This window comes from Vulpes vulpes, chromosome 11 (assembly GCF_048418805.1).
Source record: "Vulpes vulpes isolate BD-2025 chromosome 11, VulVul3, whole genome shotgun sequence".
NCBI classification, from domain to species: Eukaryota; Metazoa; Chordata; class Mammalia; order Carnivora; family Canidae; genus Vulpes; species Vulpes vulpes.
In genome coordinates, this window is record NC_132790.1 from 84891715 (window position 1) to 84919582 (window position 27868).

Sequence of the window (27868 nt, forward strand, 5' to 3'; positions counted from 1 at the left end):
CTCGCTGGGTGGCAGAGGTGGACCTCCACTCAGCTGGGATGTGAAAAGCAAGACCAACAAGCAAATACAGCCTCCTTCAACATCTTCACTGAGAAGAAAAGAAATGTTGTAAATAGAAATCATCACAGAGGGACCGAGGGCCAGAGGGGTTTCTGCAAACTCTATGCGGGAAAGGCGGCGGGCAGCCCGGGGGGCTCAGCGGTTTAGCGCCGCCTTCAGCCCAGGGCGTGACCCTGGACACCCAGGATCCAGTCCTGCATCGGGCTCCCTGCATGGAGCCTGCTCCTCTCTCTGCCTGTGTCTCTGCCTCTGTCTCTCTCTGTGTCTCTCATGAATAAATAAATCAATCTTAAAAAAAATAAAATAAGGAAGGGGGCCTAAGCAGGGACATAGATTATCGATAGACTCCTGGCATCCTGCTAAACTGTGGTGATACCCAGACCTCAGGAACGCCCAGGGAGCAGGGCGCCAACCACCACCTCATAAGATTCAAATGTCAGAGGGTCTGAGCAGACGTCTGGTGCTACAACAGCCCTAGGTTCATCGATTCGTTCAAGAACTGCTTGTTAAAGGACACCTGGGAGGCTCAGTTAGTTCAGCATCCGACTCTTGATTTTGGCTCAGGTCATGAACTCAGGATTGTGAGATCGAGTCCCGAGTCGGACTCTGTGCTCAGCAAGGAGTCTGCTTGAGATTCTCTCTTCCTCTTCCCCTGCCCCTTTCTCTGCTCACTCATTCACACACCCGTGACCCCTCTCTCAAATAAATAAGTAAAATCTTTTCAAGAAAGAAAGAATTGTTTGTTAAGGGCTACTTTGTGCCAGGCGTTGTGTTCCTCACCCCTGATTAATTGTCTTGTCCTGACACCTCATTTTACAGCAAAGGAACCAAAACCCCTCACTCAAGCACAAGCAGGAACAAACGACAGAGCTCAGACTGTATCAGAGGACTCCTGACTCCTGCTTCCAACACCCTGCCACCCTATCGTCCCACCTGGTTGCTATCAGTACTTCTCCAAAGCTCTGGTTCTGGTGGATTCCATGTGACAAAACAAGGGGCAAAATAAACCTCACTCAGATTCTTTCTTCTGATATCTCTGCAATCCCAGGAAAATGTCTACTGGGACAAAAGGTCATTCTCTCCAAGTCACAATGAGTTGCCAAATCAGAAAACGCAAAGAATATTATAGGGTATTTCCAGAACTAGAGAAATCTGAGCTGGAGAGCTCAGCTCACTCACCTGAGGAAGCCAGCCTACCTGAGCTCTTGTCAGGGGGTTGGGAACTCTCCTCCAAAGTCTCAATGTCAGAGCATTCCCGGTCAGCCCGTGACTGGGGCCTCTTCCTGAAAGGACCTTGTTTGGGCTGGAGCAATGTCTGCTGCTCTGAGTCCTCTTCCAAACTGAATGGGGACTTACTGTCACAGAGGGGAAGAAATGAAGGCTATATGGACCAGAAAAACTTTAAAAGCCATACCTTGCCACTTGCAAGTGGGTTTGGTTTGCCCCGTCAGCCAGCCCTGCTCCTTCTTTGGGCACAGGTGACAGCCAAGAGTCACCCTGGAGTACAGCAGCCACACCAGCAACGCTGTTAGAAGATGAGGACCGAACCCTTCCCGACCAGTAACTAAGGCTCAAGGAAGAGATGGGGAAGGAAAGGGTAGGTTTGTCCTGGCTGAGAGACAAGGACTCCGTCTCTTCTTGAGAGCTTGGGATGGACCCCACCTGAGGCCCCTCATGTTCACTTCTGTCTCGGTCCCTCACCTGTCTCTGGAGTGGGGCTGCCTGAGGCTGCGAGTGCAGAGTGTGGGACTCACCTTAGCCCACGCCTCAGGGACGCAGGGGAGTCGAAGTGTCCATGTGCTCTCTGATGTGGAATAGGGGCAGGTACCCGAGCCAGGCCAGGGCCATGGCCTTTGAGGCTCTGATGAGTTTCCATGGGTACCTCTGCCACCGAGGATGGCAATGCCACAGGAAGGTCCTTGGCCTTTGGCTTTGGCTGGGCCTCTTTGATGACCTTTGGGCCCCGCTGCCTTTGTACTAGAAACACAGATAGAAAAAAGTTCCAGGGCATGACCATGTGGGCCCTCGAGCATGAAGGGAGGCTCCAGAATACTAAAAAAGGACAAGTCACTCTATCACTCTGTACCGTAATAACCAGAGCCAATATAATCATTGCCCCCACCCCCAGGCATCCTGCCGCCTGCCAGACTCGGGTTTGGGACCCACCCCCCAGTCCCCCAAGAAGACCAGGAGAAAAGCTAGTGTTCCAGGATCATGTCATCACTCCAGGAGTCCCACAGGAGTTGGCAGGTCTGAAGAGGGGCCCAGCTGGTCCGCAGCTGAGCCCTCCCAGTGCCGACCGAGGGGCTGGCCTCACCAACAGCACCTATCCTCTCTACCCACCTGGCCTGCAGCCAGCAGAGTGCAGGCCACCTGCAGGAAGGCCATGCTGCCACCAGAGGTTGCCACACGACCACATGGGCATCCAGACCACCAAGTCCCCCCCAAACTTGCGGGTGGCAGGAGTGCTAAAGGCAGGCCCGCAGACCCTCCTTTTTCTGAATTGCATCAAGTCCCATTAGGGCAGGATGGGAGGCAGGGGGATCCAGGATCAGCTTTTTTTTCTTTCTTTTTATGGAAAGAGACGTGCGTTGCAGGGGATCAGGGTAAGTAAGTACTGTTCCACTGTTCCCGTGAAACGCACGTGTGTGGGCTGTCACTGGGTAAAACGTGTTTCTGACTGTGGTTCAAGATAGAAAGCATCTGGAATACACTGCTCTCAGATAATGCATTGACACAGAAGTGGACCTCCTAGGACGGGCAGGCCAGAGGGAAGGGGAAAGCAGACCAACTGGCTGAGGCAAAGTAACGACAGCTAACTACTGCACACAGACTACAGCACCCACCGAGCCCAGAGCCCTTAGGAGAGTGTCCTTCTCCTTCCTCGCCCGAGGCTGTGAGAGATCCAGGCACTCAATCGACACCCACAGTTCCACGGAAGGAAGGGGTAGGTGCAAACCCAGGTCATGGGCCACCCCAAATCTAGGACTCTTGCCACTCATGAGCGGGTCTCATTCCACAGCTTTGGCCCAGAACAAAAGCAACACTATCTAAGCAGAGATCAGAGGTGCCCATTCACACAAAACTTATGGGACCTAGGAAAGGAGCATGTGGGCATGGGCTGGAAAGAGAGATCAAGAAAATGTTCTTGCCTTGTCCTGCTGCCGAGGCCACCCATGCCACCACACAGCTGTTCTCACAACCATGGCCACGTGTTCACCTTCCCCAGCCCCGAGAGCCAGTCCCCCGCGAGGGCTCTCTCCACCTGACCACCGAAAAGTTCTTGCCTTGTCCTGCTCCTCACCCAGACCTGGCACCAGCAGGTCTGGGCTCTGCCTTCTTGCTGCCCAGCCCTGGGCAGAGAACAAGGCCACCAGGGAGGAGGTGGGTGACAGGAACTGCCTAGGAAGTGGCTGCACCCTTCTAACAGGCCTCCCCTCCCAGCACCCGCCCCAGGCCAGACTTGGATCCAAGCAGCAGCCACCGCTGCCCTGGTCTTCTGGTCAGACGTGTGGGGAAGGAGGGCAGCACAGTGCTAGTGAAACACAGAGCCATGTACAACGTGTACCAATGAAAAGACGCTGCGACCATCCTACGCATATAGCTGCACCTAACCACGTGGCTGCGCACAGAGGCTTAGGAAGCCGTGCTTCCCTCTCGCTGGGTGGCAGAGGTGGACCTCCACTCAGCTGGGATGTGAAAAGCAAGACCAACAAGCAAATACAGCCTCCTTCAACATCTTCACTGAGAAGAAAAGAAATGTTGTAAATAGAAATCATCACAGAGGGACCGAGGGCCAGAGGGGTTTCTGCAAACTCTATGCGGGAAAGGCGGCGGGCAGCCCGGGGGGCTCAGCGGTTTAGTGCCGCCTTCAGCCGAGGGCGTGACCCTGGACACCCAGGATCCAGTCTTTCATCGGGCTCCCTGCATGGAGCCTGCTCCTCTCTCTGCCTGTGTCTCTGCCTCTGTCTCTCTCTGTGTCTCTCATGAATAAATAAATCAATCTTAAAAAAAATAAAATAAGGAAGGGGGCCTAAGCAGGGACATAGATTATCGATAGACTCCTGGCATCCTGCTAAACTATGGTGATACCCAGACCTCAGGAACGCCCAGGGAGCAGGGCGCCAACCACCACCTCATAAGATTCAAATGTCAGAGGGTCTGAGCAGACGTCTGGTGCTACAACAGCCCTAGGTTCATCGATTCGTTCAAGAACTGCTTGTTAAAGGACACCTGGGAGGCTCAGTTAGTTCAGCATCCGACTCTTGATTTTGGCTCAGGTCATGAACTCAGGATTGTGAGATCGAGTCCCGAGTCGGACTCTGTGCTCAGCAAGGAGTCTGCTTGAGATTCTCTCTTCCTCTTCCCCTGCCCCTTTCTCTGCTCACTCATTCACACACCCGTGACCCCTCTCTCAAATAAATAAGTAAAATCTTTTCAAGAAAGAAAGAATTGTTCGTTAAGGGCTACTTTGTGCCAGGCGTTGTGTTCCTCACCCCTGATTAATTGTCTTGTCCTGACACCTCATTTTACAGCAAAGGAACCAAAACCCCTCACTCAAGCACAAGCAGGTAGCAAACGACAGAGCTCAGACTGTATCAGAGGACTCCTGACTCCTGCTTCCAACACCCTGCCACCCTATCATCCCACCTGGTTGCTATCAGTACTTCTCCAAAGCTCTGGTTCTGGTGGATTCCATGTGACAAAACAAGGGGCAAAATAAACCTCACTCAGATTCTTTCTTCTGATATCTCTGCAATCCCAGGAAAATGTCTACTGGGACAAAAGGTCATTCTCTCCAAGTCACAATGAGTTGCCAAATCAGAAAACGCAAAGAATATTATAGGGTATTTCCAGAACTAGAGAAATCTGAGCTGGAGAGCTCAGCTCACTCACCTGAGGAAGCCAGCCTACCTGAGCTCTTGTCAGGGGGTTGGGAACTCTCCTCCAAAGTCTCAATGTCAGAGCATTCCCGGTCAGCCCGTGACTGGGGCCTCTTCCTGAAAGGACCTTGTTTGGGCTGGAGCAATGTCTGCTGCTCTGAGTCCTCTTCCAAACTGAATGGGGACTTACTGTCACAGAGGGGAAGAAATGAAGGCTATATGGACCAGAAAAACTTTACAAGCCATACCTTGCCACTTGCAAGTGGGTTTGGTTTGCCCCGTCAGCCAGCCCTGCTCCTTCTTTGGGCACAGGTGACAGCCAAGAGTCACCCTGGAGTACAGCAGCCACACCAGCAACGCTGTTAGAAGATGAGGACCGAACCCTTCCCGACCAGTAACTAAGGCTCAAGGAAGAGATGGGGAAGGAAAGGGTAGGTTTGTCCTGGCTGAGAGACAAGGACTCCGTCTCTTGATGAGAGCTTGGGATGGACCCCACCTGAGGCCCCTCATGTTCACTTCTGTCTCGGACCCTCACCTGTCTCTGGAGCGGGGCTACCTGAGGCTGCGAGTGCAGAGTGTGGGACTCACCTTAGCCCACGCCTCAGGGACGCAGGGGAGTCGAAGTGTCCATGTGCTCTCTGATGTGGAATAGGGGCAGGTACCCGAGCCAGGCCGGGGCCATGGCCTTTGAGGCTCTGACGAGTTTCCATGGGTACCTCCGCCACCGAGGATGGCAATGCCACAGGAAGGGTCCTGGGCTTTGGCTTTGCCTGGGCCTCTTTGATGACCTTTGGGCCCCGCTGCCTTTGTACTAGAAACACAGATAGAAAAAAGTTCCAGGGCATGACCATGTGGGCCCTTGAGCCTGAAGGGAAGTTCCAGAATGCTAGAAATGGACAAGTCACTCTATCACTCTGTACCGTAATAACCACAGCCAATATAATCATTGCCCCCACCCCCAGGCATCCTGCCGCCTGTCAGTCGGGCTTGGGACCCACCCCCAGTCCTCCAAGAGAGACCAGGAGAGAAGCTGGTGTTCCAGAGTCATGTCATCACTCCAGGAGTCCCACAGGAGTTGGCAGGTCTGAAGAGGGGCCCAGCTGGTCCGCAGCTGAGCCCTCCCAGTGCCGACCGAGGGGCTGGCCTCACCAACAGCACCTATCCTCTCTACCCACCTGGCCTGCAGCCAGCAGAGTGCAGGCCACCTGCAGGAAGGCCATGCTGCCACCAAAGGTTGCCACACGACCACATGGGCATAGAGACCACCAAGTCCCCCCAAACTTGCAGGTGGCAGGAGTGCTAAAGGCAGGCCCGCAGGCCCTCCTTTTTCTGAATTGCATCAAGTCCCATTAGGGCAGGATGGGAGGCAGGGGGATCCAGGATCAGCTTTTTTTTCTTTCTTTTTATGGAAAGAGACGTGCGATGCAGGGGATCAGGGTAAGTAAGTACTGTTCCACTGTTCCCGTGAAACGCACGTGTGTGGGCTGTCACTGGGTAAAACGTGTTTCTGACTGTGGTTCAAGATAGAAAGCATCTGGAATACACTGCTCTCAGATAATGCATTGACACAGAAGTGGACCTCCTAGGACGGGCAGGCCAGAGGGAAGGGGAAAGCAGACCAACTGGCTGAGGCAAAGTAACGACAGCTAACTACTGCACACAGACTACAGCACCCACCGAGCCCAGAGCCCTTAGGAGAGTGTCCTTCTCCTTCCTCGCCCGAGGCTGTGAGAGATCCAGGCACTCAATCGACACACACAGTTCCACGGAAGGAAGGGGTAGGTGCAAACCCAGGTCATGGGCCACCCCAAATCTAGGACTCTTGCCACTCTTGGGCGGGTCTCATTCCACAGCTTTGGGCCAGAACAAAAGCAACACTATCTAGGCAGAGATCAGAGGTACCCATTCACACAACACTTATGGCACCTAGGAAAGGAGCATGTGGGCATGGGCAGGAAAGAGAGATCAAGAAAATGTTCTTGCCTTGTCCTGCTGCCGAGGCCACCCATGCCACCACACAGCTGTTCTCACAACCATGGCCACGTGTTCACCGTCCCCAGCCCTGAGAGCCAGCCCCCAGCGAGGGCTCTCTCCACCTGACCACCCTAAGGTTCTTGTCTTATCCTGCTCCTCACCCAGACCTGGCACCAGCAGGTCTGGGCTCTGCCTTCTTGCTGCCCAGCCCTGGGCAGAGAACAAGGCCACCAGGGAGGAGGTGGGTGACAGGAACTGCTTAGGAAGTGGCTGCACCCTTCTAACAGGCCTCCCCTCCCAGCACCCGCCCCAGGCCAGACTTGGATCCAAGCAGCAGCCACCGCTGCCCTGGTCTTCTGGTCAGACGTGTGGGGAAGGAGGGCAGCACTGCAGTGCTAGTGAAACACAGAGCCATGTACAACGTGTACCAATGAAAAGACGCTGCGACCATCCTACGCATATAGCTGCACCTAACCACGTGGCTGCGCACAGAGGCTTAGGAAGCCGTGCTTCCCTCTCGCTGGGTGGCAGAGGTGGACCTCCACTCAGCTGGGATGTGAAAAGCAAGACCAACAAGCAAATACAGCCTCCTTCAACATCTTCACTGAGAAGAAAAGAAATGTTGTAAATAGAAATCATCACAGAGGGACCGAGGGCCAGAGGGGTTTCTGCAAACTCTATGCGGGAAAGGGGGTGGGCAGCCCGGGGGGCTCAGCGGTTTAGCGCCACCTTCAGCCCAGGGCGTGACCCTGGACACCCAGGATCCAGTCCTGCATGGGGCTCCCTGCATGGAGCCTGCTCCTCTCTCTGCCTGTGTCTCTGCCTCTCTCTCTCTCTGTGTCTCTCATGAATAAATAAATCAATCTTAAAAAAAATAAAATAAGGAAGGGGGCCTAAGCAGGGACATAGATTATCGATAGACTCCTGGCATCCTGCTAAACTATGGTGATACCCAGACCTCAGGAACGCCCAGGGAGCAGGGCGCCAACCACCACCTCATAAGATTCAAATGTCAGAGGGTCTGAGCAGACGTCTGGTGCTACAACAGCCGTAGGTTCATCGATTCGTTCAAGAACTGCTTGTTAAAGGACACCTGGGAGGCTCAGTTAGTTCAGCATCCGACTCTTGATTTTGGCTCAGGTCATGAACTCAGGATTGTGAGATCGAGTCCCGAGTCGGACTCTGTGCTCAGCAAGGAGTCTGCTTGAGATTCTCTCTTCCTCTTCCCCTGCCCCTTTCTCTGCTCACTCATTCACACACCCGTGACCCCTCTCTCAAATCAATAAGTAAAATCTTTTCAAGAAAGAAAGAATTGTTCGTTAAGGGCTACTTTGTGCCAGGCGTTGTGTTCCTCACCCCTGATTAATTGTCTTGTCCTGACACCTCATTTTACAGCAAAGGAACCAAAACCCCTCACTCAAGCACAAGCAGGTAGCAAACGACAGAGCTCAGACTGTATCAGAGGACTCCTGACTCCTGCTTCCAACACCCTGCCACCCTATCGTCCCACCTGGTTGCTATCAGTACTTCTCCAAAGCTCTGGTTCTGGTGGATTCCATGTGACAAAACAAGGGGCAAAATAAACCTCACTCAGATTCTTTCTTCTGATATCTCTGCAATCCCAGGAAAATGTCTACTGGGACAAAAGGTCATTCTCTCCAAGTCACAATGAGTTGCCAAATCAGAAAACGCAAAGAATATTATAGGGTATTTCCAGAACTAGAGAAATCTGAGCTGGAGAGCTCAGCTCACTCACCTGAGGAAGCCAGCCTACCTGAGCTCTTGTCAGGGGGTTGGGAACTCTCCTCCAAAGTCTCAATGTCAGAGCATTCCCGGTCAGCCCGTGACTGGGGCCTCTTCCTGAAAGGACCTTGTTTGGGCTGGAGCAATGTCTGCTGCTCTGAGTCCTCTTCCAAACTGAATGGGGACTTACTGTCACAGAGGGGAAGAAATGAAGGCTATATGGACCAGAAAAACTTTACAAGCCATACCTTGCCACTTGCAAGTGGGTTTGGTTTGCCCCGTCAGCCAGCCCTGCTCCTTCTTTGGGCACAGGTGACAGCCATGAGTCACCCTGGAGTACAGCAGCCACACCAGCAACGCTGTTAGAAGATGAGGACCAAACCCTTCCCGACAGGTAACTAAGGCTCAAGGAAGAGATGGGGAAGGAAAGGGTAGGTTTGTCCTGGCTGAGAGACAAGGACTCCGTCTCTTGATGAGAGCTTGGGATGGACCCCACCTGAGGCCCCTCATGTTCACTTCTGTCTCGGTCCCTCACCTGTCTCTGGAGCAGGGCTGCCTGAGGCTGCGAGTGCAGAGTGTGGGACTCACCTTAGCCCACGCCTCAGGGACGCAGGGGAGTCGAAGTGTCCGTGTGCTCTCTGATGTGGAATAGGGGCAGGTACCCGAGCCAGGCCAGGGCCATGGCCTTTGAGGCTCTGACGAGTTTCCATGGGTACCTCTGCCACCGAGGATGGCAATGCCACAGGAAGGTCCTTGGCCTTTGGCTTTGGCTGGGCCTCTTTGATGACCTTTGGGCCCCGCTGCCTTTGTACTAGAAACACAGATAGAAAAAAGTTCCAGGGCATGACCATGTGGGCCCTCGAGCATGAAGGGAGGCTCCAGAATACTAAAAAAGGACAAGTCACTCTATCAATCTGTACCGTAATAACCACAGCCAATATAATCATTGCCCCCACCCCCAGGCATCCTGCCGCCTGCCAGACTCGGGTTTGGGACCCACCCCCCAGTCCCCCAAGAAGACCAGGAGAAAAGCTAGTGTTCCAGGATCATGTCATCACTCCAGGAGTCCCACAGGAGTTGGCAGGTCTGAAGAGGGGCCCAGCTGGTCCGCAGCTGAGCCCTCCCAGTGCCGACCGAGGGGCTGGCCTCACCAACAGCACCTATCCTCTCTACCCACCTGGCCTGCAGCCAGCAGAGTGCAGGCCACCTGCAGGAAGGCCATGCTGCCACCAGAGGTTGCCACACGACCACATGGGCATCCAGACCACCAAGTCCCCCCAAACTTGCGGGTGGCAGGAGTGCTAAAGGCAGGCCCGCAGACCCTCCTTTTTCTGAATTGCATCAAGTCCCATTAGGGCAGGATGGGAGGCAGGGGGATCCAGGATCAGCTTTTTTTTCTTTCTTTTTATGGAAAGAGACGTGCGTTGCAGGGGATCAGGGTAAGTAAGTACTGTTCCACTGTTCCCGTGAAACGCACGTGTGTGGGCTGTCACTGGGTAAAACGTGTTTCTGACTGTGGTTCAAGATAGAAAGCATCTGGAATACACTGCTCTCAGATAATGCATTGACACAGAAGTGGACCTCCTAGGACGGGCAGGCCAGAGGGAAGGGGAAAGCAGACCAACTGGCTGAGGCAAAGTAACGACAGCTAACTACTGCACACAGACTACAGCACCCACCGAGCCCAGAGCCCTTAGGAGAGTGTCCTTCTCCTTCCTCGCCCGAGGCTGTGAGAGATCCAGGCACTCAATCGACACCCACAGTTCCACGGAAGGAAGGGGTAGGTGCAAACCCAGGTCATGGGCCACCCCAAATCTAGGACTCTTGCCACTCATGAGCGGGTCTCATTCCACAGCTTTGGCCCAGAACAAAAGCAACACTATCTAAGCAGAGATCAGAGGTGCCCATTCACACAACACTTATGGGACCTAGGAAAGGAGCATGTGGGCATGGGCTGGAAAGAGAGATCAAGAAAATGTTCTTGCCTTGTCCTGCTGCCGAGGCCACCCATGCCACCACACAGCTGTTCTCACAACCATGGCCACGTGTTCACCTTCCCCAGCCCCGAGAGCCAGTCCCCCGCGAGGGCTCTCTCCACCTGACCACCGAAAAGTTCTTGCCTTGTCCTGCTCCTCACCCAGACCTGGCACCAGAGGTCTGGGCTCTGCCTTCTTGCTGCCCAGCCCTGGGCAGAGAACAAGGCCACCAGGGAGGAGGTGGGTGACAGGAACTGCCTAGGAAGTGGCTGCACCCTTCTAACAGGCCTCCCCTCCCAGCACCCGCCCCAGGCCAGACTTGGATCCAAGCAGCAGCCACCGCTGCCCTGGTCTTCTGGTCAGACGTGTGGGGAAGGAGGCCAGCACTGCAGTCCCCACTTCCCATCAACATGGGCGACTGTGGGCACAGGGCTACTTCAGCCACCAGGTTCCCTGGCCCTAGTGAAACACAGAGCCATGTACAACGTGTACCAATGAAAAGACGCTGCGACCATCCTACACATATAGCTGCACCTAACCACATGGCTGCGCACAGAGGCTTAGGAAGCCGTGCTTCCCTCTCGCTGGGTGGCAGAGGTGGACCTCCACTCAGCTGGGATGTGAAAAGCAAGACCAACAAGCAAATACAGCCTCCTTCAACATCTTCACTGAGAAGAAAAGAAATGTTGTAAATAGAAATCATCACAGAGGGACCGAGGGCCAGAGGGGTTTCTGCAAACTCTATGCGGGAAAGGGGGTGGGCAGCCCAGGTGGCTCAGCGGTTTAGCGCCGCCTTCAGCCCAGGGCATGATCCTGGACACCCGGGATCAAGTCCTGCATCGGGCTCCCTGCATGGAGTCTGCTCCTCTCTCTGCCTGTGTCTCTGCCTCTCTCTCTCTCTGTGTCTCTCATGAATAAATAAATCAATCTTAAAAAAAATAAAATAAGGAAGGGGGCCTAAGCAGGGACATAGATTATCGATAGACTCCTGGCAACCTGCTAAACTATGGTGATATCCAGACCTCAGGAACGCCCAGGAGCAGGGCGCCAACCACCACCTCATAAGATTCAAATGTCAGAGGGTCTGAGCAGACGTCTAGTGCTACAACAGCCCTAGGTTCATCGATTCGTTCAAGAACTGCTTGTTAAAGGACACCTGGGAGGCTCAGTTAGTTCAGCATCCGACTCTTGATTTTGGCTCAGGTCATGAACTCAGGATTGTGAGATCGAGTCCCGAGTTGGACTCTGTGCTCAGCAAGGAGTCTGCTTGAGATTCTCTCTTCCTCTTCCCCTGCCCCTTTCTCTGCTCACTCATTCACACACCCGTGACCCCTCTCTCAAATAAATAAGTAAAATCTTTTCAAGAAAGAAAGAATTGTTCGTTAAGGGCTACTTTGTGCCAGGTGTTGTGTTCCTCACCCCTGATTAATTGTCTTGTCCTGACACCTCATTTTACAGCAAAGGAACCAAAACCCCTCACTCAAGCACAAGCAGGTAGCAAACGACAGAGCTCAGACTGTATCAGAGGACTCCTGACTCCTGCTTCCAACACCCTGCCACCCTATCGTCCCACCTGGTTGCTATCAGTACTTCTCCAAAGCTCTGGTTCTGGTGGATTCCATGTGACAAAACAAGGGGCAAAATAAACCTCACTCAGATTCTTTCTTCTGATATCTCTGCAATCCCAGGAAAATGTCTACTGGGACAAAAGGTCATTCTCTCCAAGTCACAATGAGTTGCCAAATCAGAAAACGCAAAGAATATTATAGGGTATTTCCAGAACTAGAGAAATCTGAGCTGGAGAGCTCAGCTCACTCACCTGAGGAAGCCAGCCTACCTGAGCTCTTGTCAGGGGGTTGGGAACTCTCCTCCAAAGTCTCAATGTCAGAGCATTCCCGGTCAGCCCGTGACTGGGGCCTCTTCCTGAAAGGACCTTGTTTGGGCTGGAGCAATGTCTGCTGCTCTGAGTCCTCTTCCAAACTGAATGGGGACTTACTGTCACAGAGGGGAAGAAATGAAGGCTATATGGACCAGAAAAACTTTAAAAGCCATACCTTGCCACTTGCAAGTGGGTTTGGTTTGCCCCGTCAGCCAGCCCTGCTCCTTCTTTGGGCACAGGTGACAGCCAAGAGTCACCCTGGAGTACAGCAGCCACACCAGCAACGCTGTTAGAAGATGAGGACCGAACCCTTCCCGACCAGTAACTAAGGCTCAAGGAAGAGATGGGGAAGGAAAGGGTAGGTTTCTCCTGGCTGAGAGACAAGGACTCCGTCTCTTCTTGAGAGCTTGGGATGGACCCCACGTGAGGCCCGTCATGTTCACTTCTGTCTCGGTCCCTCACCTGTCTCTGGAGCAGGGCTGCCTGAGGCTGCGAGTGCAGAGTGTGGGACTCACCTTAGCCCACGCCTCAGGGACGCAGGGGAGTCGAAGTGTCCGTGTGCTCTCTGATGTGGAATAGGGGCAGGTACCCGAGCCAGGCCAGGGCCATGGCCTTTGAGGCTCTGACGAGTTTCCATGGGTACCTCTGCCACCGAGGATGGCAATGCCACAGGAAGGTCCTTGGCCTTTGGCTTTGGCTGGGCCTCTTTGATGACCTTTGGGCCCCGCTGCCTTTGTACTAGAAACACAGATAGAAAAAAGTTCCAGGGCATGACCATGTGGGCCCTCGAGCATGAAGGGAGGCTCCAGAATACTAAAAAAGGACAAGTCACTCTATCAATCTGTACCGTAATAACCACAGCCAATATAATCATTGCCCCCACCCCCAGGCATCCTGCCGCCTGCCAGACTCGGGTTTGGGACCCACCCCCCAGTCCCCCAAGAAGACCAGGAGAAAAGCTAGTGTTCCAGGATCATGTCATCACTCCAGGAGTCCCACAGGAGTTGGCAGGTCTGAAGAGGGGCCCAGCTGGTCCGCAGCTGAGCCCTCCCAGTGCCGACCGAGGGGCTGGCCTCACCAACAGCACCTATCCTCTCTACCCACCTGGCCTGCAGCCAGCAGAGTGCAGGCCACCTGCAGGAAGGCCATGCTGCCACCAAAGGTTGCCACACGACCACATGGGCATCCAGACCACCAAGTCCCCCAAACTTGCGGGTGGCAGGAGTGCTAAAGGCAGGCCCGCAGACCCTCCTTTTTCTGAATTGCATCAAGTCCCATTAGGGCAGGATGGGAGGCAGGGGGATCCAGGATCAGCTTTTTTTTCTTTCTTTTTATGGAAAGAGACGTGCGTTGCAGGGGATCAGGGTAAGTAAGTACTGTTCCACTGTTCCCGTGAAACGCACGTGTGTGGGCTGTCACTGGGTAAAACGTGTTTCTGACTGTGGTTCAAGATAGAAAGCATCTGGAATACACTGCTCTCAGATAATGCATTGACACAGAAGTGGACCTCCTAGGACAGGCAGGCCAGAGGGAAGGGAAAGCAGACCAACTGGCTGAGGCAAAGTAACGACAGCTAACTACTGCACACAGACTACAGCACCCACCGAGCCCAGAGCCCTTAGGAGAGTGTCCTTCTCCTTCCTCGCCCGAGGCTGTGAGAGATCCAGGCACTCAACCGACACCCACAGACCACGGAAGGAAGGGGTAGGTGCAAACCCAGGTCATGGGCCACCCCAAATCTAGGACTCTTGCCACTCATGGGCGGGTCTCATTCCACAGCTTTGGCCCAGAACAAAAGCAACACTATCTAAGCAGAGATCAGAGGTGCCCATTCACACAACACTTATGGCACCTAGGAAAGGAGCATGTGGGCATGGGCTGGAAAGAGAGATCAAGAAAATGTTCTTGCCTTGTCCTGCTTCTGAGGCCATCCATGCCACCACACAGCTGTTCTCACAACCATGGCCACGTGTTCACCTTCCCCAGCCCTGAGAGCCAGCCCCCAGCGAGGGCTCTCTCCACCTGACCACCCTAAGGTTCTTGCCTTGTCCTGCTCCTCACCCAGACCTGGCACCAGCAGGTCTGGGCTCTGCCTTCTTGCTGCCCAGCCCTGGGCAGAGAACAAGGCCACCAGGGAGGAGGTGGGTGACAGGAACTGCCTAGGAAGTGGCTGCACCCTTCTAACAGGCCTCCCCTCCCAGCACCCGCCCCAGGCCAGACTTGGATCCAAGCAGCAGACACCGCTGCCCTGGTCCTCTGGTCAGACGTGTGGGGAAGGAGGCCAGCACTGCAGTCCCCACTTCCCATCAACATGGGCGACTGGGGGCACAGGGCTACTTCAGCCACCAGGTTCCCTGACCCTACTGAAACATAGAACAATGTACAATGTGTACCAATGAAAAGACGCTGCGACCATCCTACACATATAGCTGCACCTAACCACGTGGCTGCGCACAGAGGCTTAGGAAGCCGTGCTTCCCTCTCGCTGGGTGGCAGAGGTGGACCTCCACTCAGCTGGGATGTGAAAAGCAAGACCAACAAGCAAATACAGCCTCCTTCAACATCTTCACTGAGAAGAAAAGAAATGTTGTAAACAGAAATCATCACAGAGGGACCGAGGGCCAGAGGGGTTTCTGCAAACTCTATGCGGGAAAGGGGGTGGGCAGCCCAGGTGGCTCAGCGGTTTAGCACCGCCTTCAGCCCAGGGCATGATCCTGGACACCCGGGATCAAGTCCTGCATCGGGCTCCCTGCATGGAGCCTGCTCCTCTCTCTGTCTGTGTCTCTGCCTCTCTCTCTCTGTGTGTCTCTCATGAATAAATAAATCAATCTTAAAAAAAATAAAATAAGGAAGGGGGCCTAAGCAGGGACATAGATTATCGATAGACTCCTGGCAACCTGCTAAACTATGGTGATATCCAGACCTCAGGAACGCCCAGGAGCAGGGCGCCAACCACCACCTCATAAGATTCAAATGTCAGAGGGTCTGAGCAGACGTCTGGTGCTACAACAGCCCTAGGTTCATCGATTCGTTCAAGAACTGCTTGTTAAAGGACACCTGGGAGGCTCAGTTAGTTCAGCATCCGACTCTTGATTTTGGCTCAGGTCATGAACTCAGGATTGTGAGATCGAGTCCCGAGTCGGACTCTGTGCTCAGCAAGGAGTCTGCTTGAGATTCTCTCTTCCTCTTCCCCTGCCCCTTTCTCTGCTCACTCATTCACACACCCGTGACCCCTCTCTCAAATAAATAAGTAAAATCTTTTCAAGAAAGAAAGAATTGTTCGTTAAGGGCTACTTTGTGCCAGGCGTTGTGTTCCTCACCCCTGATTAATTGTCTTCTCCTGACACCTCATTTTACAGCAAAGGAACCAAAACCCCTCACTCAAGCACAAGCAGGTAGCAAACGACAGAGCTCAGACTGTATCAGAGGACTCCTGACTCCTGCTTCCAACACCCTGCCACCCTATCGTCCCACCTGGTTGCTATCAGTACTTCTCCAAAGCTCTGGTTCTGGTGGATTCCATGTGACAAAACAAGGGGCAAAATAAACCTCACTCAGATTCTTTCCTCTGATATCTCTGCAATCTCAGGAGAATGTCTACTGGGACAAAAGGTCATTCTCTCCAAGTCACAATGAGTTGCCAAATCAGAAAACGCAAAGAATATTATAGGGTATTTCCAGAACTAGAGAAATCTGAGCTGGAGAGCTCAGCTCACTCACCTGAGGAAGCCAGCCCACCTGAGCTCTTGTCAGGGGGTTGGAGACTCTCCTCCAAAGTCTCAATGTCAGAGCATTCCCGGTCAGCCCGTGACTGGGGCCTCTTCCTGAAAGGACCTTGTTTGGGCTGGAGCAATGTCTGCTGCTCTGAGTCCTCTTCCAAACTGAATGGGGACGTACTGTCACAGAGGGGAAGAAATGAAGGCAATATGGACCAGAAAAACTTTAAAAGCCATACCTTGCCACTTGCAAGTGGGTTTGGTTTGCCCCTTCAGCCAGCCCTGCTCCTTCTTTGGGCACAGGTGACAGCCAAGAGTCACCCTGGAGTACAGCAGCCACACCAGCAACGCTGTTAGAAGATGAGGACCGAACCCTTCCCGACCAGTAACTAAGGCTCAAGGAAGAGATGGGGAAGGAAAGGGTAGGTTTGTCCTGGCTGAGAGACAAGGACTCCGTCTCTTCTTGAGAGCTTGGGATGGACCCCACGTGAGGCCCGTCATGTTCACTTCTGTCTCGGTCCCTCACCTGTCTCTGGAGCAGGGCTGCCTGAGGCTGCGAGTGCAGAGTGTGGGACTCACCTTAGCCCACGCCTCAGGGAAGCAGGGGAGTCAAAGTGTCCGTGTGCTCTCTGATGTGGAATAGGGGCAGGTACCCGAGCCAGGCCAGGGCCATGGCCTTTGAGTCTCTGACGAATTTCCATGGGTACCTCTGCCACCGAGAATGGCAATGCCACAGGAAGGGTCTTGGCCTTTGGCTTTGGCTGGGCCTCTTTGATGACCTTTGGGCCCCGCTGCCTTTGTACTAGAAACACAGATAGAAAAAAGTTCCAGGGCATGACCATGTGGGCCCTTGATCCTGAAGGGAGGTTCCAGAATGCTAGAAATGGACAAGTCACTCTATCACTCTGTACCGTAATAACCACAGCCAATATAATCATTGCCCCCACCCCCAGGCATCCTGCCGCCTGCCAGCCTCGGGCTTGGGACCCACCCACAATCCTCCAAGAGAGACCAGGAGAGAAGCTGGTGTTCCAGAGTCATGTCATCACTCCAGGAGTCCCACAGGAGTCGGCAGGTCTGAAGAGGGGCCTAGCTGGTCCGCAGCTGAGCCCTCCCAGTGCCGACCGAGGGGCTGGCCTCACCAACAGCACCTATCCTCTCTACCCACCTGGCCTGCAGCCAGCGGAGTGCAGGCTACCTGCAGGAAGGCCATGCTGCCACCAGAGGTTGCCACACGACCACATGGGCATCCAGACCACCAAGTCCCTCCAAACTTGTGGGTGGCAGGAGTGCTAAAGGCAGGCCCGCAGGCCCTCCTTTTTCTGAATTGCATCAAGTCCCAGTACGGCATGATGGGAGGCAGAGGGGTCCAGGATCAGCTTTTTTTTTTTTTTTTTTTTTTTATGGAAAGAAACGTGCGTTGCAGGGGATCAGGGCAAGTAAGTACTGTTCCAGTGTTCCTGTGAAACACACGTGCGTGGGCTGTCACTGGGTAAAACCTGTTTCTGACTGTGGTTCAAGATAGAAAGCATCTGGAATACACTGCTCTCAGATAATGCATTGACACAGAAGTGGATCTCCTAGGACGGGCAGGCCAGAGGGAAGGGGAAAGCAGACCAACTGGCTGAGGCAAAGTAACGACAGCTAACTACTGCACACAGACTACAGCACCCACCGAGCCCAGAGCCCTTAGGAGAGTGTCCTTCTCCTTCCTCGCCCGAGGCTGTGAGAGATCCAGACACTCAATCGACACCCACAGTTCCATGGAAGGAAGGGGTAGGTGCAAACCCAGGTCATGGGCCACCCCAAATCTAGGACTCTTGCCACTCATGGGCGGGTCTCATTCCACAGCTTTGGCCCAGAACAAAAGCAACACTATCTAAGCAGAGATCAGAGGTGCCCATTCACACAACACTTTCGGGACCTTGGAAAGGACCATGTGGGCATAGGCTGGAAAGAGAAATCTAGAAAATCCTGTGAACACACGGCACTCATCTCACACCTCCAGGACCCACCCTGTAGAAGGTAGGGCCCCAGGACCCGGGAAGTGGACACAGCCCAGGTGGTAGCTCTCACTCCAGGCTTTCTGACCACAGGAGCAAGGGCTGGATGGGAGGGACACCTGGAGGAACAAGGCACCCTTCCTCTTTGGGAAGCCTGTCCTCATAGGATGCCTTTGTTCCTCCTCCTTGTCTCCCCATCTCCTCTCTCCCCTAAGCTTCCACCCCGCCCCACCCTGCCCCTGTGCTTGGCCTCATCACACCTCCTAGTCCCCTCTGGTTTCCCAGCTGAGGTGGCAAGGCTTGGCACAGATCAGCCTGAGTAGATTTTAAAGTGAGTGGTCCCTGTACCAACTAAAATCATCTCTCATATCCCCAGAGATCTTGGTCTACAGTCTCGAAAATTCCTTAGCATGGAGAGTTCAGTTTGCGTCTCCCTGGATATGAGGAGATCAGAGAATCAGTGTGTCCCTCTGGCCACATAGGAGGGGAAGGAGCTGGAGCATCGTCCTGCATGAAGAGCTTCAGACCCCTGAAGCCCTCCCTAAAGCCCCCAATTTCAGCAGCCTGGTGGATCTGGGAATCCGCTAGAAATGGGGGGAGGACTCTCATCCTAGGAACACAAGCTCCCTTGCTTTCTCAGTTCCTTGAGGATAGAGACTAGAGGATCCTCAGCCACAAGAACCAACTGGGCCTTTCCTTGTCACAATGCCCAGGGACAAAGCAGTGGCTGTGATCTGGCCTAGGAAACCAGGCCCAAGCTCTGAGGATGTTTTGGTGGGCAGAACTCACCCAGCCTCTCACACCCTCCCCTAGCATGCTCCCTAGCACACTTTTCATCTGATCAGCATCTGCCTCTACCTGCAGCCCCAGCTCTCTCAGGCCTTGGGGCTCCTCCCAGCACAGAGCTAAGCTGCTGAATGCCCCGCTTCAGAGCCACAAACTAAGTGGGCTATTCTCTGTTGGAGGGAAATTTAACTTGTGGTCAAAGCAAGTAAAGCAGCACAGAGCTAAGCTGCTGAATGGGGCAGCAAGCTCAGGACTGACCACAGGCTCTACCTCTGGCTCTCCTCCACCTTCCCCGGGTGACCCTTTACAGCAATGCCCTGCTGGGGCAGGGAGTCCACCCTCCTTGTGTGCAAACAAGCCTGGGTCCTCCTGGTCACAGCCCCCAAGCAAGCCCTCTCACCAGCTCACCTGGAGCCTTGGTGTCCAGCTGGAATCTCAGGGTCCTCTCTTTTTTCTGTATTTTCTTCGCTCTGCTCGTGACTTCTTTGTCAAACTTTACCCTCAGACTCAGAAATTCAGAACATTCCTGTGTCTTCTGCAGCCGCTGGTATCTCAGGAGGGGCTCGAGGTACTGGAGAGTTTTAATGGAGATTCCCTTTTTATTCTAAAAAAGACAGAAGTTCCCTTTTGGAGACAAAAGCCCCTGTTTTCTAAGGGAGAGCCTAAGCCTCTCATATCTGCTGTTGGCCTAGGAGGCACTGTGATCAGCACCGGGTGCTTTCTGGGAGAGAACAGGGTGTGAGCATCAGAGCAGGGTGGACTGTAGTAAGTGTGGTGCTTTAGGGTCTGGGAACCTCATCAAAACATGCATGGCAGGATGATGCAAAGGGACTACATGCAACTCCAGTGACATCACGGCTCACAGAGCTTAGATGGAGCCGCCTTTCCACCACCCGACTGCATCTGAGCAAGGAGACCACAGCTTGCTCCTTTTTGTACCTCAGACACTATCGCTGTGCTATGCATGTTATTCTCCATGGCTGAGAACATTTGAAAAATCAACTGCAAGAAACAAAAGCCGAGTAACTTTCTGAGACCAGTGGAAGTTGCCTGGGTTTTTGGCATCCACCCAGAGCCCAAGAGGATTCATTCAAGGTTAGAAAGAAATGTTTTAATCCAATCTGATCACAGGGATCACAGGGCCAAAGTTGGATGGAATGGTAGTTGAAAGCAGTCAAATATTGACGTTTCCATTTAATAATATATTTCATCAGTGTGTTTAATGATAAAATGCACGCTCTGGTTAAACCCAAGCATGGGGAAACAATGGCATCCAAATACCAATTTGTACCGGATGTAACTTTCAGTGTCTGCCTCACCCACAGGCACTTGATGAGTGGCCACGTGTGCCACTGATGACGGACACTCCACCCAGGGGACCCTTCCAGGGGGTAGACTGAGCCAATTAAATCCCCTCTGTCAGAAACAGGCACAGAAGAAAGCAGCCAATGAGTGGAGAGCACAGAGAGGTCAGGGCGCAGGGTGACAACCCAAGAAACCACCGGAAACAGAGAAGAGAGGCCAAGTGCTGCCATGAGATGAGGAAAAGCTGTGTGGGTTTATATTCCCGGACAAGAAAGGTGCCCCAAATGGAACAAATATGATGGCCTACACTGTTAAGAGCAATCAAGCATTTGTCAGGTTAAGAACACTGTGTATCTAAACGGTAGGTAGCAGCCCTTACAAACAGTGGCCCTGGGGCTTACTTTCGGTATCCCCATGCTTTCCAGCTTCTTTTCCAGGGTTTTCTCCACCATTGACCTGAACTTCAGCAGGGTGGGCTTTGGCCTCAGAGATGCCAGCACCTTCTGCTGGTCACCTCGGGAGTTCTTCAGATCTGCAGCACACAACAATCACCAAGGTCAGCCTGGATGCCCAAAATCTCCATTCCCAAAGCCCCACTGCACCTGCCTGTCCCTCACTAGCCCATGACCCCAGTCTCTGGCCAGCGAGCCCAGGGCCACTGACCCCACCTGAGTGTCCATCTCAGAAGCTGGGGTGTTTCTGCGGCTGGATACCACTACTTCTGACTGCCTACACACCTGCAGGATTCCCAGCCCCTGCCAGTCTGGACCTCCAAGATCTGGGCTCAGTTCTGCCCCGGTTAACTCAGAACTTTTGGGCTTCTGACTTGATCTTGAGTCCTGGCAGCTCATTCTCAAGCTCCATCCTTCCCACTGCCCAGTTTTATTGAGACATAATTGACATACAGCAGTGTGTAGGTTTCAGGTGTACAACGTAATGACTTAAATATATTCTGAGATTATTATCACAGTAAGTTTAGTTAGCATCCACCCTCTCACAGATACAAAAGAAAAAAGGAAAAACAATTTTCCCCTTGTGATGGAAACTCTTGGGGTCTACTCTCTTGACAGCTTTCCTGTACACCTCACAGCAGCCTGTCAGCACTGTCATCACGTCCCTGGTATCCCTAGTACTCATTTCACCTCCCACTGGAAGTTTATACCTTTTGACCACCTTCCTCCAATCCTTTCCCCCTACTCCCCACCTCTAGTAACCACAAATTATGATTCTTTTTTTCTATGAGTTTGGTTTTGGGTTTGTTTGTTTGTTTAGGTTCTCATATAAGGGAGATTAAACAGCATTTGCCTTTCTCTTTCTGACTTATTTAACATAATGACCTCCAGGTCCATCCATGTTGTCATAAATGGCAGGATTTCCCTCCTTTTATGGCAAATATTCCACTGTATATATATCTACCTCAACCTCATTATCCATTCATCCATCAATGAATGCTTAGGCTGTCTCCATATCTTGGCTAAATAGATTCCTAGCCCTGGTTGCTTCCCGCTCCAGTGTAATCCTGACCCCAGCCGATGCCCTCATCCTACGGCTATACCAGGTTCTGTTCCCATCCAGGGGATAAAATGCTGGACAGGATAGACACCATAAACTCCCTTCAAGTTTACTGCCTATAGAGATCAGAGATTCACCCTCCAACTGTAGTATATCAGAACCACATGAGTAAAAAAATGCATATTCCCTGGCCCCACCCTCCAGAATGTCTGATTCCATAGGTCTAGGGAAGGGCTCTGGAATCTGCCTTTTAGCTTGCCTAAATGATTATAGTTGAAGGTGAACCACAGGCCATTCTGCAAGAAATACTGACCCAGAGGATAACAACATAAGCAATTACAATAAAATACAGTAACTGCTACAAAGGGGCCTTCAAAGGTGAGTCACAGAAGTCCTCCCAGAAGTGCTTTTCAGGGCCAGTGTGAGGCAGGGGGTGGGAGGGAAGATGAGCACACTGCCGTTAGAGCTGGACCAGCCCTTTGATTCACTCAATAGACATTTTCTGACAAGTAATATGGAGTATAAACAGGCCAGTACTGGGTAATGGGGACACAGAAGAAAACCCTCAAGGAGCTCACATTCCAGAGTGGTACCCTGGCAGCATATTCGAATCTCCTAAGCTCCAACCCAAACTAATTATACCAGAATCTGAAAGTGGGCCCTAGGCTTCAATATTTATTTTTAAAATTCTCCAGATCTTCTAACAAACAGCCAAGCCTGAGAACCAATTGTATTAGAGCAATGGTTCTCAAAGTGTGAGCTTCAGCATTACCACATATTAGAGATGAGGATTTTCAAGGGCACCTAAGTGGCTCAGTTGGTTAAGTATCTGCCTTCGACTCAAGTCATGATCTCAACGTCCCGGGATCAAGCCCTGTGGCGGGCTCCCTGCTCAGTAGAGAGCCTGCTTCTTCCCCTCTCTTTGCCCCTCCCCCCACTCGTGTTCTCTCTCTCTCAAATAAATAATTAAAGTCTCTAAGAAAGAAATGCAGATATTCAGCTCCCACTCCAACCCAACTGAAACAACATGGATGTGGAGCCCAGCAATCTGTGTTTTCACAAGCCTCCCTCTACCAGGTTGATTCTCCTCCATCAAGTCTACACTGGGGCATGAGCCCCAACCTTGACTACACATTGGAATCACCAGGAGCTTTAAAAGGAAAAGAAAAAAATAATATATATATATATATTTAAATATATATATTATATATATTTTTACTTATTTTAGAAAGAGAAAGTACAAGCGGGGAGAGGGGCAGAGTGAGACAGAGAACCTCTAGTAGGCTCTCCACAAAGCCCAAAGGGGGGCTCCATCTCATCTCATCTCATGGATGAGATCATAACCTGAGCAGAAATCACAAGTTGGCACTTAACCAACTGAGCCACCCAGGCACCCCACCAGGAGTTTTAAATACTACTGAACCTGGAACCTACCCCCTATATGTTCTGATTGGGGCGGGGGGGCTGGTGTGGTTCTCGAAGAGTAACAAGTGACCTTCATTATTCTTAATGTGCAGCCAGATGCAGAGAGCCACTAAACTGATGGTGGTTCTCCAACTTGAGCATAAATTGGAATGCCCTGGAGGGTGGGCAAATCAGAATGCCCTGAAGGCTGCTGGATCCCACCCCAGAACTTCTGATTCTGTTTATGTGGGATAGGGCTGAGAATTCAAAAATTTTCATTTCTAACAAGTTCCCAAGTGACACGGCTCCTGCTGATCTGGGACTAGAAGAGGCAGGCAGGCACATAAAGAGGCCAAGCACAGTGTGACCAGTATGGGAGACCTCCACTGTGTGTGACAAGATGGGACAGGGAGGGGTCAGCCGAAGCATCCTCCTCAGCCTCCCTTTCTCTAGAACTCGGCACTCCCTGTTGGAGGATTTGGCTCATCCCCTCTATGGACCACAACAGGTTCAGTAACAGGTTGTGTTACTCAATGGATACCTTCCCCAAAAGTTATGTGCAACTCTAATTTTTACTAATTAATTTCAAGGTTGATGCACAGGGTGGGGGTAAGGGTAGTAGCGGACAGGTAAATAAATTTTGGTTCATCCACCCAATACTGTAAAGCCCTGAAAAAAATAATGAAGCAACTCTGTATAAAGGAATATGAAATGATTTCCAAATAAGTTGTTTCGAAAATAAATAACCAAATACAGATCAGTATATATAATTTGATCCCATTTTGGGAAAAAGGGAGGAAAAAAGCATACACATATGTGCTTATATTTGCACCAAATATCTCTGGAAAGATACATGAGAAGCCATAGCAGTACACTCTCAGGGTGGAAACTGGATAGCCCAGTAGGAGGGAGACCAAATGCTTACCAGATACACCCTTTTGCTTGCTTCCTTGCTTTTTTACTTTTTTCCTAAGAGCAGAGGTTACTATCTCTAAAGTAAAGAAAAAATATTACATTAAAAAAAAATGCCCTATGGTGAATGAACTCTTTGGTGACACAAGTAAAACTCCTTCCTGGGTGAATCTGTTGGGTCACTTTGGAAGTGTATACCATAGGCTGGCTCAAGAGGGCAGGCCCTGGTCAGTGGGTCAGCTGTGAGTACTCCCTCATCTTTCTTGGGAGCTCCTTCTCCCCATCTATCCCAGGAACTCCCTGCAGTCTTTTTTTTTTTTTTCCAGTTCTCCTTTGCATCCCCTTGAAACATCTGGTTGAAATCTCTCTGCATATCAGATCATCATGGAATGGAATGAATAGAAACAGCAGGTGCCCAGTGCTGTGAAGAGGGAGCTGAGGCAGATTCCTGTGTGAGCAAATCCCTGCATGGTAGCTCGGCCCTGCGTGCTCTGTTCAACACGCAGAATAAAACCCCGCAGGCCGTCTTAAGCCAGCACAGAGAGCCCTCATCCTCTGTGCTGACAGTACAAAGGGGAGAGGTAGTGGGACCGGCACAAGGGACAGGCTATGCATCCAACGCCTTCCAAATCCTGCCTCCTCCCACCTGCTGGCTCTGTGACTCTGGGCAAGTCACGAACCCCTCTGGTTTGCACATGGCATGTTAGTGCCTGCATGTAACATGCCCCACGCACACAAGGTGCTTGAGAAATATTTATCTCATGTCCCTACTTCCCTTCCCTGAAGCTTCAGGTCACCAGAGACACAGTGAAGTAGACACAAGGTAAACATTGAGGACAAATCTGCGTCCTGCATTAGACACTGGGAAGAGTCAGGCCTCACCCTCACTGGAAGAGTCTTCTGGTTCCACAGCCTTTAGGCCCTTACAGGTCCCTGAGGAGAGCAACAACAGTTAGTGGTCCCCATGCCCTGGACCCCATAACTGACTTAAAGGAAAGGATGGGACATCATGTGAGTCCCAACCACAAAGAGTAAGCCCTCCTGTGCTTTCTTCACTAGGGAGAGGCAGGCTGGAACGGTGGTCACAAGCTCAGACACCGGGAGCCAGAGAAACCAGAGTTCACGGTCCAGCTCTGCCCATCACTAGCCGCGCACAACATGGGGAGTCCTGGAACCTCACCAAGCCCCAGCTTCCTCATCTAGAAAGTGAGGATGATAATGCCCATCCCCACATTAAATTGTAGGGATGATGTAATTAGACAATGAATCTAAAGTGCTTGGCGAAGCACATGGCACACATCCTAGCCCCAGCCCTCGGGATGTTCGGGGCCACAGGGATAGTGCCTCTCTGAACTGGTTGCAAAGCTGGGAAAGACACGTCTGACCTAGAGGCAGGGAATGGGGAGAGACGTGTGGGTTTGCAAGAAAAGGCAGGAGAGTGGCTAAAGAGAGGACAGAAGAAGTGGGATGGAGTAGGAAGGGCCAGGTTTCATAAGCGGCTGGCCAAGGTCTTCCAAGCAGGGGCAGTCCCCTGTAGGTTACCGGCTCCCTTTAGACACCAGCACTACATCCATTAGACACACACACACACACACACACACACACACACACCACAGTAACACACCAGGGTGCCCCAGAGGAAGACAGCACATACTCTAAATAGGCCACAATCACATCGATTTGGGGTCAACTTGTTACACACTGGGACCAAGGTGAAAGTGAGTATCTCGAACCACAGGCATGAGGAATTAGAGAAAACCTCTTCATAAACCCCACTCCATCAATCACTGCCTTCAGGGTCCTCACCCTTCCCCATGTCTCCACCACCCCACAGAGAAGAGCAGCCACCACCCCCACCCTCATTCTATAGCCTGACTGGTGGGGAAAAGAGAGAGAAGAGGCCAAGACAACAGCCAAGACTGTGACAAAATACCCCATGTGGACTTACCCTCCTCCTTCCTGAGAGACATGGTCCGAATCTACAAAGATGCAAACAGAGCAGGTTACAGCCAGCAGGAAACTCTGCTCTGAGCAGTGGGGCTGCCTGGCACCATAAAGAAGGGACACCCACTGTTTCTGTGCCACCCACTGGGAACTAGAAGGAGCTCCGAGTACACTGCCCCAACCTCCCAGCACATCCCCCCACCATCCATACTTGAGAGGGGATGGCACCAAGTCCGAATGGCAGCAAGCAGGATGCCATCAGGCTTCATTTCCCCACAGTGGGGAAGCAAGAATGCCCCTCTTCAGAAAGGGAGTGTGACTTGAAGGTCAGGAGTCCCACGCAAGCAGAGTGAGACAGGCACATAGCAATACTAACGGTACAACTAGTAGAAAACCAGAGTGAGGGGCTCCCTCCCCTGAGGTGGGCATCTGAGCTGAGTGCCCCCTGGGAGGACAGAGGAATGATATGGACAGTCACTAAATTGTCTGCCCAGCCCCCCTTTCCCAGAAAGTGCCTCCTTCCACACAACTGCACACGGGACAGCCACTCGTGATATGACCCCATGCCACAGCCACAGCTGACTGTCTAGGTTGGGCCAGAGAACTGAACTGGTAACATGTGAAGTCGAGAGCCAGTGGCAGCCAACTGGTTTTGGTTTTCTTTGTTTACATGTTTGCTTTTTTGTTTTGCCACATGGGGCAAATATGATGTGACAGCCGATCTTTAAAATAAAAGAAAAAGTTGAAACAGATCTAGAGAAAAGAACAGAGACACACAGCAAAAGAAAACTTCTGATGACATTCATGTCTCTGGTTCTAGTTAATCCCAGTCAGCTGCTCTCCTGCCTTGAACTCTCTAAGACACCCTGTCTTATCTTTATGACAAACCCCCTCTTCTGCTTAAGCTTGAGTTGTTTTTTTATTATCTGCTGATGAATGACACATCCAATGTCGGTTTCCAACTCCTTCCTCCTTTGCCTGCCTCTATTCTAGAGACTCTAAACTATTTGCTTTCCAACCTTCCTTGCAGCTATGGTTATCCATGTAATATGGCTTTGACCAATAACATATAAGCAAAAGTCTTAGGAAGGGGCCTTTTCCTAAAATTTTTCTATTGAAATATGGTTGTGATGGTTGGGGCTATGGCAGCCATCTTGCAATTATGAGAGTCAAGCTTAAGAACAGAGTCACCATGCTGAAGATGGTAAAAAGAAAAACTGAGTCTGGATTTCCAATGGCGTAATTTTACTGTCAAACCAAGGCCGTCAACTGTCTCCTCTTTTGCTGTTACAATAAAAATAAACTATTAACCTATTCTAAGTCCATGGTTAACCAATGGGTTCCTTAGTGAAATATTTGCAAACAAGAATCCTAGGTAACAGAAGAAGAAATCTCCAGACTGAACCCGAGGTGGCCAAAGCAATGAAGAGCTAAGTGAGGGGACAACAGTAAAAAGAAAAGCAGCAGGGGAGGAGGTTAGATATGTTACCTGGGTGAAGTAAGGCTGAGAGAACAGAAAAGCAAAAATAGCTGGGATGCAGTATTAAGAAAACTGAACTAGTGACAGCAGGTGCTCTGCTCAGAGAATCTGTGTGAATGGTGGCATCAGAACCATGGCAAGGACCCCAGGCCACAGAGGGGCCCCTCTGATGGCAGGTACCCCTCTCTGCTGACCTGCACCTCAGAAAGGGGAGCTGAGCCTGGAGTAGGCAGAGAGGTGGAGAGTCCTAAAGGGCCAGTTCTAGGAGAGAGGTGCTTTGTGATAGGTGTC

The 27868-nt window shown here is 51.9% G+C and overlaps 1 protein-coding gene across 2 annotated transcripts in view; it reads right to left on the bottom strand.

The window, feature by feature from the left end:
- Positions 1-27868, bottom strand: part of DZIP1L (DAZ interacting zinc finger protein 1 like) — a 73954-nt gene that overhangs the window by 21296 nt on the left and 24790 nt on the right. Inside the window, exons 6-19 of one of the 2 annotated variants that reach the window (XM_072726943.1) lie at positions 26102-26132; positions 25036-25086; positions 20727-20857; positions 19429-19624; positions 16811-17033; positions 16236-16411; positions 13031-13253; positions 12474-12631; positions 9249-9471; positions 8692-8849; positions 5532-5754; positions 4975-5132; positions 1815-2037; positions 1258-1415 (exon numbers count right to left, since the gene is read on the bottom strand). In XM_072726943.1, the coding sequence (XP_072583044.1) occupies positions 1258-1415; positions 1815-2037; positions 4975-5132; positions 5532-5754; positions 8692-8849; positions 9249-9471; positions 12474-12631; positions 13031-13253; positions 16236-16411; positions 16811-17033; positions 19429-19624; positions 20727-20857; positions 25036-25086; positions 26102-26132 (2332 nt within the window). The remainder of the gene's footprint in view (positions 1-1257; positions 1416-1814; positions 2038-4974; positions 5133-5531; positions 5755-8691; positions 8850-9248; positions 9472-12473; positions 12632-13030; positions 13254-16235; positions 16412-16810; positions 17034-19428; positions 19625-20726; positions 20858-25035; positions 25087-26101; positions 26133-27868) is intronic. The other variant, XR_011995281.1, reaches the window with a different exon arrangement.